Source organism: Nestor notabilis, unplaced genomic scaffold (genome assembly GCF_000696875.1).
Source record: "Nestor notabilis isolate BGI_N333 unplaced genomic scaffold, ASM69687v1 scaffold17676, whole genome shotgun sequence".
NCBI classification, from domain to species: Eukaryota; Metazoa; Chordata; class Aves; order Psittaciformes; family Psittacidae; genus Nestor; species Nestor notabilis.
The window spans coordinates 1-14,924 of NW_009933484.1; the positions used below are offsets into that span (position 1 = coordinate 1).

A 14,924-nucleotide genomic window follows, 5' to 3' on the forward strand; every position below is an offset into this window, starting at 1 on the left:
ACAAGGCAGCAGCGACAGGCGTATCCAGGCGAGGCTCTACGGAACAGCACCGCACCTGCCCGTGCCGGCCGGGCTCCGCCGCGGGGAGAGCAGCAGCCGCCCCGCTGGATCCCGCGTGTGGCGGTGAGGGGAAACGAGGCGAGTTTTTTCTGAGACCTGTTGAAAATTTGATATAAACCACGCATGGTATTTTCTCTAGTTGTTTTATTTCTCTTCCTGAAGTTGCAGGATTTAAATATGGAGGAAATACCGGCCCTTAGGCACCATTAAGCTGCATATAGACAAGATTTTTACCATTAATGAAAAATACACCACTTTGAAGGTGATGACTTTCAACACATTCACATTCATCACGGAATAAGGCCAAATCTGAATTATAGTAATCTCATCGATGTTAGCAATTACTCAAGATTCATACGTATGCAGATTTATAGTCTGGAAGAATTCTCCTGCAGATGTTAAGAGGTTTTGGTTGGTCTTTACCTGGAAAACCATGTAATGCATGGTATTACTTTAAATTAATTAGCTTTCACTTAATGTCTGCAACCTCCTGAGAGCTATAGATATTTTTTTAAGACATTTGTTATATTCCAACACTTTATCATAAAATATTTTTAGCAAATAGTATATCCCCAAATACTGTTTACTTGAAACAAACGTACAAGATGCTCACAGGGAAGTGATTTGCTACTGTGAAGGAGCAAAGGTAATTTGGGTTTGGGTTGTTGGGGTGGGGTTTTTTTTGTTGCTGTCATAAAATGGCATTGTAATTTGCTTCTGACTTCTGAAGTTAAACACTCATTTACCTAGATTAACACCCATACTGTACTTTGCACCGTGGAAGCCCAGATTTGCAATTCTCAAGACAAATACTGATTTGCTTCAAAGTTGTGAGAGCCTGTTGTGACTCTGTAGATAAACCTGTTTTGTCAAGGTTTCTTTCAAAGTTCCTTTCCCAGGAGAAGCTCAGAAGTAAGATTCCCATCATCTTCATTAGCCTGTATCTGCAACGGACTCCTTGAAGTCTGCTCTCTTCGCTAGCACGACTGCCATCTTCTAATTCTCCAGGCTCTTGGACTTGACCATTAGCATACTGAATCAAAGCCTCCCTCTCTTTGTAATTGTGTAGATAAATATATATTTGTCTCATGACTCACTGCTTTATTTCTACTACAGCCATTAATCTTGATCCAAATTAAAACCTTTTTTTATCATCCACAGGCAGCTAACGGAAAAGATGGTTTTATCTTTCTCCGGAATCCGCTGGCACCCATCTCTCTCTCTTCAATAACCATCTGCCTGCGAGGCATACCACTTGGTTGATGTTTCAGTCATGTATCTCTCTGGATTCTCTCTTCCACATAGCTAGATGCCTTGCAGACTTTTTCTTGTACAACAGCATCAAAGCAAAGGTTTTCCTGTCTGTCCACACAGCTAAACATTTTTTAACTTGTAACATTCTGTTTGCTGGCAGCAACTGACACCATTTTGATCTGTTTGGACTCCTGCAGAATGCTTTTGCAGAAGTCATTTGTCTAGCCTATTATCACTTCGATCCTCTCATCTAGCTCCTCCTGTTTATCTAACAACTCTACCCTTCTTTAGGGCCCAACATAAAATGCCCTTCCTCATTTTGGGGATGATTATCTCCCACACTCACTGCTAAAGGTCCAGCTTCCACATCAAATCAGCAGTGCTAGACTCTGTCTATTATTTGTAAAATTTTCATGCAAGAAGTTTGTATTGAAGGCTTTTTCCTCAAGCTGACCTTCTTGGAGCAAAGATTCACTTAGAAGTGCACCAAGTTGTCTCATTATTATTCTTGTCCTAGATTAGGGAATAAAATTGGTATCAAGTAGATGGTTGATGACCTAAACCCCCTACCAATGGTGCTGACTGCTACATTGTCTCATTGTTTTCTTGTCTGTTCTGCCTGTCTGCATCCATGTATTCTTTCTTAACTATTCTTTGATTGTAAGTGGGACTCGACAGGGTCCTTCTTTTTCCCATGATCCCATACAATAATTTAGGTTGGAAGGATCTTTTATACATCATCTGGTCTGCCTCGCTACTCAAACCAGGACTAATAGTAGTTGGGTCAGGTTGCTCAGGGTCACTTTTGCTTTGTGACACAGCATATGACCTCTTGGCAGACTCGGGCACACAGCTGCAGAGGCACCCTGCAATCAACTGAGAAGCATGATTCTCAGATGAAGGACTGAAAGTCGGACCAAAACCAGGGTGTGAGGGTTAGACAGTGCTCAGTGTGACACACTGACATGTCCTGCTCCAAACAAGACAAGTGTTTTTCATTTTATCCACTGAGGATGGTGAAAAACCCAGTTTATTCCTGACTTGAATTAGCATTAATGGCTGCTTTTCAACAAGTCTGGCCACTTGAGGGAAAGCCAGTTCAGGATACTGCCATTCAAATCAACTTATTTACCTAAGTTAGAGTCCAAGCTAAAGAATCTAGCATATCAGGATTTTGTTCCCTTATGAGATTTTTAAGGTATTATGGTAATAATACCTCTACTGAAAGTTTCTTCTGTCAGTGTTTCTATCACTAAAAACATGCTAATTAAGTTAATAGTGTCTCTGTAGGTTCGCTGAAGGCTAACCTGTGCTCATCGATGCTTTTTCCCTTAAGCTTCCAGCTTTCCTATATTCATTTGTACAGTCAGTCTAGGAGAATTGAAACAGAGTGGGAATTGGAGAAGATGGAAGCTCCACATAAGATGGGTGCATCAAGGAACAGCTACTGTACACCCATTGTGAGGGGACAAGGGGTTAACACGGTGGGTTTACGTATCAATGCACAAAATCAGAGCTGCTTTGCCAAACATGGAACTATGACTCAAAATAACAGCAAAAGTACTCTTCAGAAGAGGGATGGGAGAAAAGGATCACTTAGCAGGGAACAAGTTAACACAGAGGAACTCAGAATAAATTTTTTGAAAGAGGGAGCTGTGAAAATATCCAGGAAATGGTGAATGATTTCTAGACTGATTTTCTTAAACATTTTGATCTAGATTATTTGTTAGGACTGGTTATTGTTACCAGACCTGTGCTAAGGTAATCAGTGTTTGTACTAGAGAGTTGCAGCTCAAAACCTGACCAGAGACAAAACTATCTTCCATTATTGCCTAAGAAAAGCAGCAGTTGGGGGTTTGGAGACTAAACTTGGAGAAAACAAGAAGCATAAGAAAGGTACAATTAAATAAATAGATACATCTTAAAAAAAGAAAGAAAATCATTGACCAGCAAATACTGGAACATTCCTGAAGCTCAGTGGAGTCTGAATACTTGTAGAAGCATCATGGAGTTCTGGATAAGCCTTGGGCAAAAATCATGGCCTTGAGCAAAAAATGACCTGACTAAACCTCTATGTTTAAAACCAATCTTTCATCTTAGAGCTGTGCCTAGCACTACTCAACACACAGTTCAGAAAGAAGAGATTAGAATAAGGAAGAAAAGTTCCTTCAGTCTTCAAACATAGACTTTCAAATGTACATGCCAACAGGCCCATCATTTTGTAAATAAAGATTTTTCTTATGCTTAAGTGGAATTTCTTGTATTTCAGTCTGTGTCCATTTAGTCATGTCCTTTCACTGGACACTACTGAAGAGACCAGCTCCCTCTCATAGTGTATTTTTAAATGTTGACAAGATCCTCTGGGCCTTCTCAAGACCGAACAGTCCCAGCTCTGTCAGCCTCTCTTTGTATGACAGATGGTCCTAATCCTTTTTGATGGCCCTTCACAGGCCTCACTCCAGGAAGCCAGTGGCTCTGTTGTACTGGGGAGCCCAGCACTACACTCCAGAAGTCTCTCACTAGGACTGAGGGGAAGGATCACCTCCCTCATCCTGCTGGCAATGCTCTTCCTGATGCAGCCCAGGATACCACTGGCAGTCTTTGCTGGCTCACCACCACCTTTTTGTGCACCATGACACTGAGATCCTTCTATGCAAAGCTGTTTTCCAGCCAGTCCATCCCCAGTCTGTAGTGGTGCATTACAGCATTTCAGTTTATAGACCTGAATTGTTCACGACACCAAGTTCCATAGGCTGAACGTTGTGCTAGCAGGTTCCTCTGCCTTCTCCATAAGCCTGCTAAGAAAACAATGGGGCAGGCTGTAGCTCTTATGGTTAAGCCCAGCCCTTCACACACTACACAGATGGGAGTCTAAGAAGGAGGGTATCTTCAGCTTGATGGCTCACTCTTGATTGGATTTTAAGTAGCCAACTGCTCTAATAAGGAATCTTCTGCCACATAAAAGTAGTCACAGCACCCCAGCCAGCACCAAGTGCTAAGCCAGACAGTGTTCCAGGCTTTCCTGTCACTTCTGTTGCTGTCACAGCTGCAAATGTAGCTATTACTGCTACGCCATGCCAAGAGCTGCAGCTGCTGCTATTGTTGTTCACACAGCTATTTCAGCAAAGTTTCAAGATCCATTCCTGTATTCAGTGTCAGCTGCCCACATATCTAACCACATGAAAAGCTGGCCTGCACAAGACAAGTGCAGATTCTGTCAAGTCCTTCCATCACAGGCTTAATTTGTACAAACATAACCTGCACAGCAGAGTAACAAAGATAAACAGTGCCAAAAATAGCCTTCCTTTTGACCTTTTTTCCTGCACAAAGGAAATGGTTATATTCCAAGCCTTGCTTTGACAGATGCAACCTACAATTTTTCCAGGCTACGCCAGTTTGTCACAGATAACAAGCAGCCAGTAAATGGGGTGCTGTCCTGGACTCTGGGTGCAGCAAGACAACCAGGAGGAAGCTGCAGACCAGGCTTCTCGAGTTCCTCATATCTGAGGAGATACCAGTCCTCAGCATGAATTATATTACAGACAATAAAGTCGATATCCAAGAGTTTAGATGTCACACTTTTTCTCCACATGCAAGAGGAAAAGATAAAGTTGAGTCCTACTCCACAGTTAGGGGAGCAGGAGAGAGATTGAGCTCTGGCTACATTCACTCAAGCCAACCAAGTAAGCCTGGGATGCTGACCGACAGCCAGCCTTGCTGTTTAGTCATAAGCATGCTCTTGTGTATAATTATACCACTTAAGGTTCCTCAGACTGATGTCTCAAAACAGCATGGGGAACAGCACAGCCAATCCAAGCAGGCAGCATGTAAATATGATTTAAAACATAGTAGAGGACTTAGCCACCTGGAAGAAAGCTGTACTGTGCTGTTTGCTCTCAAGGCCAGAACTCCTTATGCACCCTGGCCAAATTTATTTGCCAGTAATAACACAGCCTGTGTGGCCAGTTAGTATCTTGTCTACTCAGTAATTGTCTCTACCACAATGAAGAAACCAAGAAATGAAGATATGATAGCCTTAACACGTTCCTCTAAGAAAACATAAAAAAACCTAACCTACACAAGTGGAGCATGCAGGTATAATGATTTTCTATGCTTGGCTGCCTTCTATCACACAGTTAGACAAGGATAGGGACAAAGAAATTAAGTATGCACAGACTGATGTTAAAAGGAAGGAAATCCCATTCCCCAGCAGCATTTATTTGTATTTAGAGTGTGAAGGCATGGAGATGCAACAAGACATGTAGGCAGTACAGTGGATGATGACCTTTCTTCAAGTATTTGTACCATGTCACATTTTGTGTATCCATAACCACAGTTGTGAGTTCGTGTTTGTGAACCTGGTATCTTTTTAATCTATGCATATCAAGTATTAAATAGAATTCCAGAATATGAAACAACCCAAAACATACAATATTTGTCATAACATTATGGTTAGTACAACTGATCACAAGTTTACAATAACTTTGTTCTCCAAGTGGAACAAGAAACTTTTTAAATATAAAAGCAGCAGAGCACATACCAACATAAAATGCTCTGCATTTGTCAATGCAAGGAGAAATTCCTGGCCACACCAGCCTCCACAGAGGCTAATTGGAAGCTGTCCAAGAGTGATGACTAAACAGAAACTGATCCATTGTTTGCCAATTGGCACATACTAGTATTGCCAGAGCTAGGAACACAGAGACAAATAGTAATAACCCCACCACTTCTACATAGGTATTACAACACCACCAACAGGCAACATTTCCTGGAAAGAACAGGAAACTAACAGAACAATTGTTTTAGATGAGGGTAGTCAATGCTGTATTTCATCCTAGCTGTCCAAAAAGCCATGCTAAGGATGGGTCTGTGTTACTAATACAATATTTCCTTCTCTTCACTTGCCACCATAATCCACTTCAGAGATGGCTCCATTTCCCATACAAGCTGAAATCTCTAAGTCCCTGAAAAAGAATCGGTGTCTCGTGGTGCCAAGCACTGCATTATTCACATACTGAAAGGATGGTCAAGATTCCTTGAAGGCCCAACTCAAAGTGTAATTTAGTGTTATTTTAAGCCTCAAGCCAGCTTTTCTAACCAGTATGGGCACATCTTATGGTGGAGGATTGTTTTGTAATTACTCTATGTCAAAAAACAATGGTTACTCTATTGCTTCTTGCTATTTGAAACATTCACTATAGGATTCTGATTGCAGGGTGTAACTTCAGGCAGCACACTTTTCACTATTTAACATAGCCCCTTTAATGAGATACTGGACAGCCTTTGGAAAGACTGAACCTGTAAAGGAAATACATTTACCCTAAAAAGCTCTTTAGGGTTTCAGTTTCTTGTTAAAAAAAAAAAAAAAAAAAAAAAAAAAAATCAACAAACAGAAAATACATTGGCACAAAACTAGTAGGATATAGATACTGACTTTTTAAAAGGGCAAGTGAAAGGGCTAATAACAGCCAAATCAGGAATTATGCACACTCCTCTTATCTTGCCCTGCTTTTCTTGTTGCTTCCTGTTTTCACCTGCAATGTCCGTCCAATTCAAATCCAGAGCATCAGCTGAACAGCAATTTTCACCAGCAAAGTGTGCTCAGGCACTTTGTGTAAGTGGGACATCAGTACGACACAAACGTAACGGGTGGAAAATTCCCAGTCTTGAGCCTTGCTTCCATGTTTGACTTGATATTGCTGCTCCCTTAGCATACACACAGTGTGTCCGGGGCTACCACTGAACTGGCAAATGTAGTTCAACAGTAACCATTCCTTTCCCCCGTTCTGGGCTGTATAAAATCAGTTCTGCAAATCAAAACTACATTTTGATGGGTCCCTGCTCACACTACAGCCTCTGGGATATGCACTAGCATAACAGAGCAACTCTGCTGAGCATGGTTTGGCATTTTAAAGCCATCTTTCATCACATCATACTCAGATGGGTGCAGAAATTTGTTACTGTATTTGTAACAAAAAACCTGTGGTCTCAGTTGTTACCACATCTTTGTAAGCCAAGCCACTGCCAACAATCACCAGTAACTTTCAGGGACATTTTATTACATAAGCTTCATAAGCTTCCAAATTGTGTGACTTCCCAAACTAAAAGAGACAATTTTCAGGTATGTTAGTAACAAGATTTGCCAGCTCTGTTTTCTTGTATTGATTTTCTGTACACATTTTGCCCCCTTTCTATAGATCCATTTCACTTACATGCAGTTTTCACTTTTAATATTAGGCATTGATAGAATAGCAGTCATGCTAAAGAAGTTCATTTCCCCAGCTGAATGATCATTTGGAATTAACTCATCACAGAATTATCTTCATGTAAATGTACTGGTGCATAAAATCTCTTAAGATTTATTTAAGAACTCCAGAACTGTAAGAACTGTAGCGATGCACTGGAAAAGTTAAGGTTTGTTAAGCCTCTGCTAGATACTTTTATTCCTCCAAGGTTTTTTATCCACAAATGCCAAATAGAATATTCCTACAACATTTAACAACATCAAGGTACCTGATGTTAAAAATGCCATGTCCTTTTCAGTATTGGCTTTTGCCCTGCTAACATTTTCTCTAAGTTCAAAGAAAGGATTCTATTTGATTGAGCCTGGTAAGCTCAATGAGCTTATCAGATGAAAAAATCCAGGAAGACAATCATTATAATGCCTGTATGATCAAATAGCACTGACAGCACTTAAATCTTTAGGTATCAAGTGCTTTCCTCTTTTCTTTCCACTAAGGAAAGCCTGATTAGGCAGTTCAAGTTTCCTGTTCAGGAAAAGAGAAACTATTTGTTCTCTTATACCAAGTCCCAGATTTGTTTGCCTTTCAGAATGGAGCGATGGTTAATTTAAAGGGTCTGCAATTTAACAGTCTCAACAGCTCAAAAGAGATCCGTTACATGAATTTGCATCTCTCACAGGGTATCAAGTACTTGGCAACAGCCAAGAGAGTAGTTCCAATCCTCTTGACTTCAATTTCTTCTAAGTCACTTGCAATATCCATTCTGTTCAATACAGTGGGCAAGGACAGCTCCAAAAAAGGCAAGCAGGAAGAGTATACACTGTCATTATTTGACAGAAAAAGCCCAAATTCAGTAGACTGCTGCATCACTGAGATGCACAGGTTTGTCCTAAACAGAAAGAAAGTCCTAGTGTTGAGCAGAATCCTCCAAAGAGTAGTAGCATGAACAACAGTGCCTAGCACAGCTAAAAGCAAACTAGTTTTGAGGCTGTCTTTGTTGAGCTCGTGCAGCAACTAAGGCCAAGGATCTTGGTCTTCATCTGCAACTCCTTGACACAACTGTAGTAAGAGTCATGCTCACTTTAAGATACATTTCCTGACATGTCAAGGAAAAAAAGAAAAGTGAACTTTGATGCAAACTAAGATTGTCGGTTAACTGCAAATAGCTCATAAATTTGCATATTCTAATCAAGTTTTAAGTAGGTTAGTATTGTGTCTGAAAACCTGTTCAGTTAGTTGTATCTTGTTAGCAAAGCAACACCTTCAGTTTTTCCTATTCTTTTTCTTTCCAAGTTCTCTTTTTCCTTCCACAAAGAAAAAAAAAAAAAAAAAGTAGAGAAATAACAGAGATTGCTGGCTCCACCTCTTACTCCCATACACTATCATTCAGATCACTTACTGCTTTCAGCCTGTGGGGATTCCTAACTTCCATTTGTCCTCAAGCAGGACTCCCATTCCTCTTACCTTCTTTAAACTGTTGGTTGTTTTTTTTTCCCTGACAGCATCCAACATTTTCAGAGAACTCCATGTGAGCTCCAGGCACCTTCCATGACCTCATACCTTTTTCCAAAGCGTTTTTCATCTGGCTTGGAATTGAAATTACTACATTCTTCAAGAACTGTAGCAGGTCTGGCTGGTTTTATCTATCCCACAATAGAGGTACTTTCTAAAGACAGATGCAGTTATTCTCTTGCACTCTTCTCAGAAGAAAACTAGCTTACTTGTTTCTAGCAACAGAAGTTACCACCAAGAAAATAAGTTTTCCTTAAGACATACAAGCCATACTATCTAGACAGACATAAAATCTAGACAGTTCACAGCAACGCAAGATAATTGAAACCCAAGCCACACAGCAGTAATACCAGGTTACTTGAGTAAGAACCTCCTCAAATACAGCAAGCCAAGCTATTTGTGCTTTCCTATACATTTAATGCAAAGAACACTCTAGATAAGTGTTCTTATTCAGTAAATTCAGTAAAGACACTTTTTCCTGTAACTGTCTTATTTTGTCTAACAATGACTAGCTGAAGTCTTGTGTTAATCAGTCTAACCAATCCATGGTTTTGAGTCTTGGAAACCATATTCCCTGTCTTCATGAAGTTGTATTTCTTCTGTAAGCTAATATAATGATACGCTGCTAAGCACAGGTTTTAAGTTCCATAAATAAAGTTTCTAGGGAGTATTTTTCATGCTGAAACTTATGAGAATTTATTTAAAAAATATTTTGCTAATACAAATGAAATCATACAAGATTGTAAGCTTTCTTATCCCCATTTATCTATTCAGCAGTAATAGTTTTAGTTTTGCAAGAGACTTAAGAGTTAGTATCAACATGGCTTTGTTAGTTTTGTAGTTGACAAAGTCACAAAGAATGCCCCTACCACAGAAAAGAAAGAAGAACTCTAGCTGCAGGACAAAACATATTCTACACACTGCTTCTACTCCAAAGCAGTCAAACATAACATTCTCTAGGGTGAACACCTAGTATTGCTTTCCAGACCAGAACTGCATCTGTCCACTTCAATTAAGTGAGAAAAGCTCTGCTCTGGAGAGAGCACATATGCTCTGGTGTATATAAGCTCTCATGACTCATCTGCTTATCAAGCCTAGTTGAGGTTGGTTGGTTGGTTTGGGGTTTTTTTGGTTTTGTTTTTTACTTCCATCACCGGGGAAAAAGAAATTTGAATAAAAAAATCTGGAACTCCTATTATGAGGAGATACCAGTTGTGACCATCAAGTCTTGCCAATTTCACTCCTCCTATCAGTGTCTGTAATGATTTGAAGGTATTGGTTTTAGATCAAAATGACCTGGCTTTCAATTTTGGCAAGGCTCACTGGTAAGTTAGATATAAGAATGTTAACAGTGTTGCTACATATGCACACATGAATTTTAAATTCACACCAAACCTCTGTGCAGTCAAGAAACTATGTTCACTAGTGTGAACATACCACCTTTGTCCATCATGCACACAATCATGCCAGAAAAGCACAGCAATGGTGGCTTAATAGAAAGTATCTACATCACAGTTTAGGCAGAAAGTGAAAAAATGCACCAGGACGAGTGTGTATCAAAGCCATCTATTATTTCAGAGAAAATAAAAAAAAAAAAAAATCAGCCTGAAGACAGCACGTTTCTCTTACACAAACTGATTAGTTACTACTACCCCTTTTGTGCATCAGAACATACCCACAACATTCAATGCATTCATATGCAATACTAATTCTACCCTTCAGAGAAAGGAAGGCCAAGGAATATTCTATTTTGTCACAGACATCACCTTTACTGTTTTTCCAAGCATGACAACTTAAGTAAAAAGTCAGAGCACAAAACATTTTGAAGTTTCAGCTACCACTATCTGTGTCCTTTGTGATAGTACTTTATACACCTTTTCTGAAAACCCTCCTCCTAAAACTTAAGTGGGCTTCAAAACACTTTACAAGAGAAACAGCAAGTCAGGAGTAAGTTCAGTTCCGTCTAGTATGCCCAAAGTTACATCTTGCAAGTTTCATATCTTCTATTTAATCACTCCAAATCAGAAGCAGTCGTAGTTACTGCCAATTCTTTAGTTCACTCAAGCCCTGCAATACCGGGGGTGGTGGTGGTGGGTGAAATACGCTTATTAATAATTTATAATGCTGTGTTGGGGACATAAATGCATTAGTGAAGCTTAAGAGTTTCCCATGCATCTGGTTTACTGGCTACCAGATGATGAGGGCTAAAGTTGCTTTGACTTTGGGTGATATTTTGAGAGGCCAAAGTAACTGCAGAGGCAAGATACATGCATGCACCAAGTGTTTTAGCTGGGCATCAAACACTCAATGATAAACAGCAGTCTAAGGAAGCAGTCTCTTCCCACTAAGGTGATGCTCTAAATACTGCTGCTTGCCAGAAAAGGCTTTAAAAAAACAAACAAACAAACAAACAAACCAAACCAAAACTGTAGCTATGAATGTACCAAGAAAAAAAAAAGCTGTTTTCAGGTAGGGGAATAGAATGAACAGTTCAACAATACACATGAAAAGCTTGCATCTTTCACTGACTTATTCACTTCACAACCACTGACAAGACTGATGTACATATTTCTGCACCTGCAATTGTAAAAGCAGATAAAGTATTTAATATGTAATTTACAATGTATTCTACCAGCTTGGCATACAGGATGAACAGAATATATCAAAGTAGTTGACAATTATAGGCTTGTGGAGGCCCTGCAAAAATATTACTTCAGATATCTGCTAATTTAAAAAAAAAAAAAAAAAAAAAAAATCAATTTGCATTTTAGAAGTGATACAATTCGATCTACCACGAAATACAAAGAGCTGCAAAATGTATACCATTCCAACAACAATGTATATAAGTTATTAAATAATGATCTGATTTAAAAGAATATAAATGAAGCCTTTAAGTAGGTCTTTTCTACATGCATATTATTCCTCATTAAAGAAAAATATGTAAAAAGGCCATTGGTAATTGCTTTGTTAACCACTGTAGAAAATGCCAATTCTCTGGTCACAGATGCCACTAGTTTAGCACTTAAGGTCTCTGCAGTGTTACATGTGATTACTTTTAAATACTGTTAATTCTATTACTCCATTGGTAAAGAACACGTGACTTGGAATATGGCAGTCTTCATATTGAGAGGGCAGTGATGCACAGTTTTATAATTATCCAGAAGAACAGCACCCTCCACTGCTCTGTACTTGTGGCTCATCATCAATGATCTGTACACCTCGCCTTGCTACTCCTGACTGGCTGGAACCATTGCCTCTTGCTCTTTCATCCACTTGAGCAGTTTCTATCATTCCTGTAGAAGAAGAAATGTATTACATGATATCCCACTGCATTTTGACCTAAGACTTTGAGATCTTAATCCATTTGAGTTACATGCACAGAGTTCAGCAAGACCAGTTCTCCTATTTATTATGCAGAAGTAAGTACTTCTTGAAGTGATACTCCAGTATCACATGGCATAGTTACAAGAACATACTTAAATCTTCTTCCTGAAGCACCAAACATCAGCAGCTCCTGTTGACTAGGGAAACCTTAGATGGTCAGATGTTCTAGAGTGAGTGACTTCAAAAGCTAGGTTTACCCACCCATATCAAAAACATCCTGTTAACAAAGAAAAGTAAGAAACCCAACCCACATACCACCCCACCCCAACCCACAAGAACAACCCTCAACCTACTCATCAGACATTTAGGTTAAGTTCTGCTTAAACTCTTTTATCATAAGACAACAATCAATATGACAACTTCCTTGTATTACAACATTTTTATCCTACATTCTGTGATCTTTACCATTTGCTTAGCCTGCTGTGTAAAATTTGGATCACCACAACTTCAAGTTTATGATTTGTAACTGACATCACCTGAGAAAATATTTGAAAGAGGCTGAAGCAAAGGGTTTTAAGCAGGCAATAGTGAGATCCATCACATGAAGTATAATTTGAGGTTAATATTCACACAAGTGAAACAGCAGTTAGTGCTCCAACAAATAAAAAAAAAAAAACAAAACAAAACAACATTTTTGGAGTACAGCATAAATATGCGATATTGTAAGCACCCCATACATCAAGGTCCCAGGGCTGTTACAGTACACAAGTGGCTTAAGTAGACTCAGGTGAAGTAAATTCTTAGGAATAGTTTACATTAAAGCTCTTTTATATGGTTTTAAGCATTCTGAAGCCTTGAGCGTTTTGTGAATGAGCTCTTTACCAATAAAACAGATAATACCTACTTTTACAAAGGTCAAGAAAAAGTTCTTCAATTCCTTTGTTCTGTTTAGCTGAAGTATGATAATGTTTTGCTCCAACAGATTCAGCATACCTGTAGGAAGAGATACAGAACTTCATTGTATTAAAAGGACTAAAACTTTCTAGGCTACTTTACATGAAGCAAGGATATTATCACAAAAGGTTTTATTCCAAGTTCAGAGTTAATCTACATGTGCTGTAAAAAGGGAATTCTGTGGTTAAAACTGCCATGACTGATGAAAAACACTAGATGAAATCAATAAAAATTCATGTCTAGAAATGCATTTAAACTAGAAGCGTTGACTTTAACCATGTACAACTCTCAAATTACACTTTGGTCAGTAAGGACATTCCAGGACTCCAATACTAACAGAACACTTAACACAGCAGCCAGCTAGGCACTGCTGGTTTATGCCTGCCAGTTGTTGATAGCATCACAAGTTTATTACTTCAGCACAATTCTCCAATGACTGTTTCTGTAATTGGTGTGACTTACGTTTCTGCTTCTTGCACTGAAACATGTCTCTCTTTTTCCAAGTCTATTTTGTTACCTGTTGGAAACAAGTTAATCATTCAAGCCTTTGTACTCCAAAATTACCCAAAAGGAAGTAGTCATGTAATCACTGTACCCCATTTTCTTACAAGCTATCCCAGTAAAGACTGACTTTTACACAGGTCTCAATTTGGAACACAATAGTATGATTTAAGAATCCCTTTTCACTAAAGCATTTACAAGCAATAAAGAGGAAGTTCTACTTCTATAGAGAGATCAAGATAGCTAAATGCCTCCATACAAGCCACTGATTCAGCCTTCTGCTTTTCTTTTGTAATTTATTAGCAGCTTATCCACGCTACAGAGGTACCTTTCGTAGGATACCCTTACAGATATCCTCCTCAAAGTATTTTAGTCAGTAGATACGATTTTAAATTTAAATCCAGTATTTCTGTTGCATTCTTTCTGAACTGAAATACCTAAGTTTTAAGACTCACTCCACTACCCAAGCACTTGATTATGAAAGAGGACCAGCATCCAGCCTATGCCACTGAAAACAGTAGAAAACATGACATTTGAGTACCTACAAAAAGGGTCATACACATTTGAGGTTTATGTTTCTCTGCTGAACTACAGTCTGCAGGCATCTGTACCATGCACTTCTGACGTGGCATATCATTAAATGGCTTAGTTTTTTGAAAGTAACTCTTACATTTCTCAATGCGATCTACTGAAACTTCTACCTCCAACTGAATTTTAAATATTAAATTAACCATAAACTCCACCCCTTCACATGTACAAGCTGACAAAGCAGTGTTTGGAAGATGCTATTAACAGAAACATTTCCAATTCAGTCATTAGACTCGTGTTAAAAAAGACTTACCTACTATACATAAACAGATTTCATTTCCCAACATTTTTCTTAATTCCTTAACCCAATTTTTTACCTGCAAAAAGAACAGAATTTTATTCTCACTTGACATACTTACTACTAGCTTAGATATTGTGGAACTGACCCATTTCCTTCATTAGTCATTTACTCTCAACTTGAAACAAATGTTTAGAGCAACAGAGATGGACAAAATATTCTTTGTATAGCTACGCATGGCTGTTCAGCAG

The 14,924-nt window shown here is 39.0% G+C and overlaps 1 protein-coding gene across 1 annotated transcript in view; it reads right to left on the bottom strand.

The window, feature by feature from the left end:
• Positions 1–11,499: 11,499 nt before the first annotated feature.
• Positions 11,500–14,924, bottom strand: part of RAB21 (RAB21, member RAS oncogene family) — a gene marked incomplete at its 5' end in the record, with an annotated part of 5,107 nt that continues 1,682 nt past the window's right edge. Inside the window, 4 exons of the mRNA XM_010016904.1 lie at positions 11,500–12,361; positions 13,297–13,385; positions 13,809–13,863; positions 14,689–14,752. Coding sequence (XP_010015206.1) covers positions 12,222–12,361; positions 13,297–13,385; positions 13,809–13,863; positions 14,689–14,752 — 348 coding nt within the window. The remainder of the gene's footprint in view (positions 12,362–13,296; positions 13,386–13,808; positions 13,864–14,688; positions 14,753–14,924) is intronic.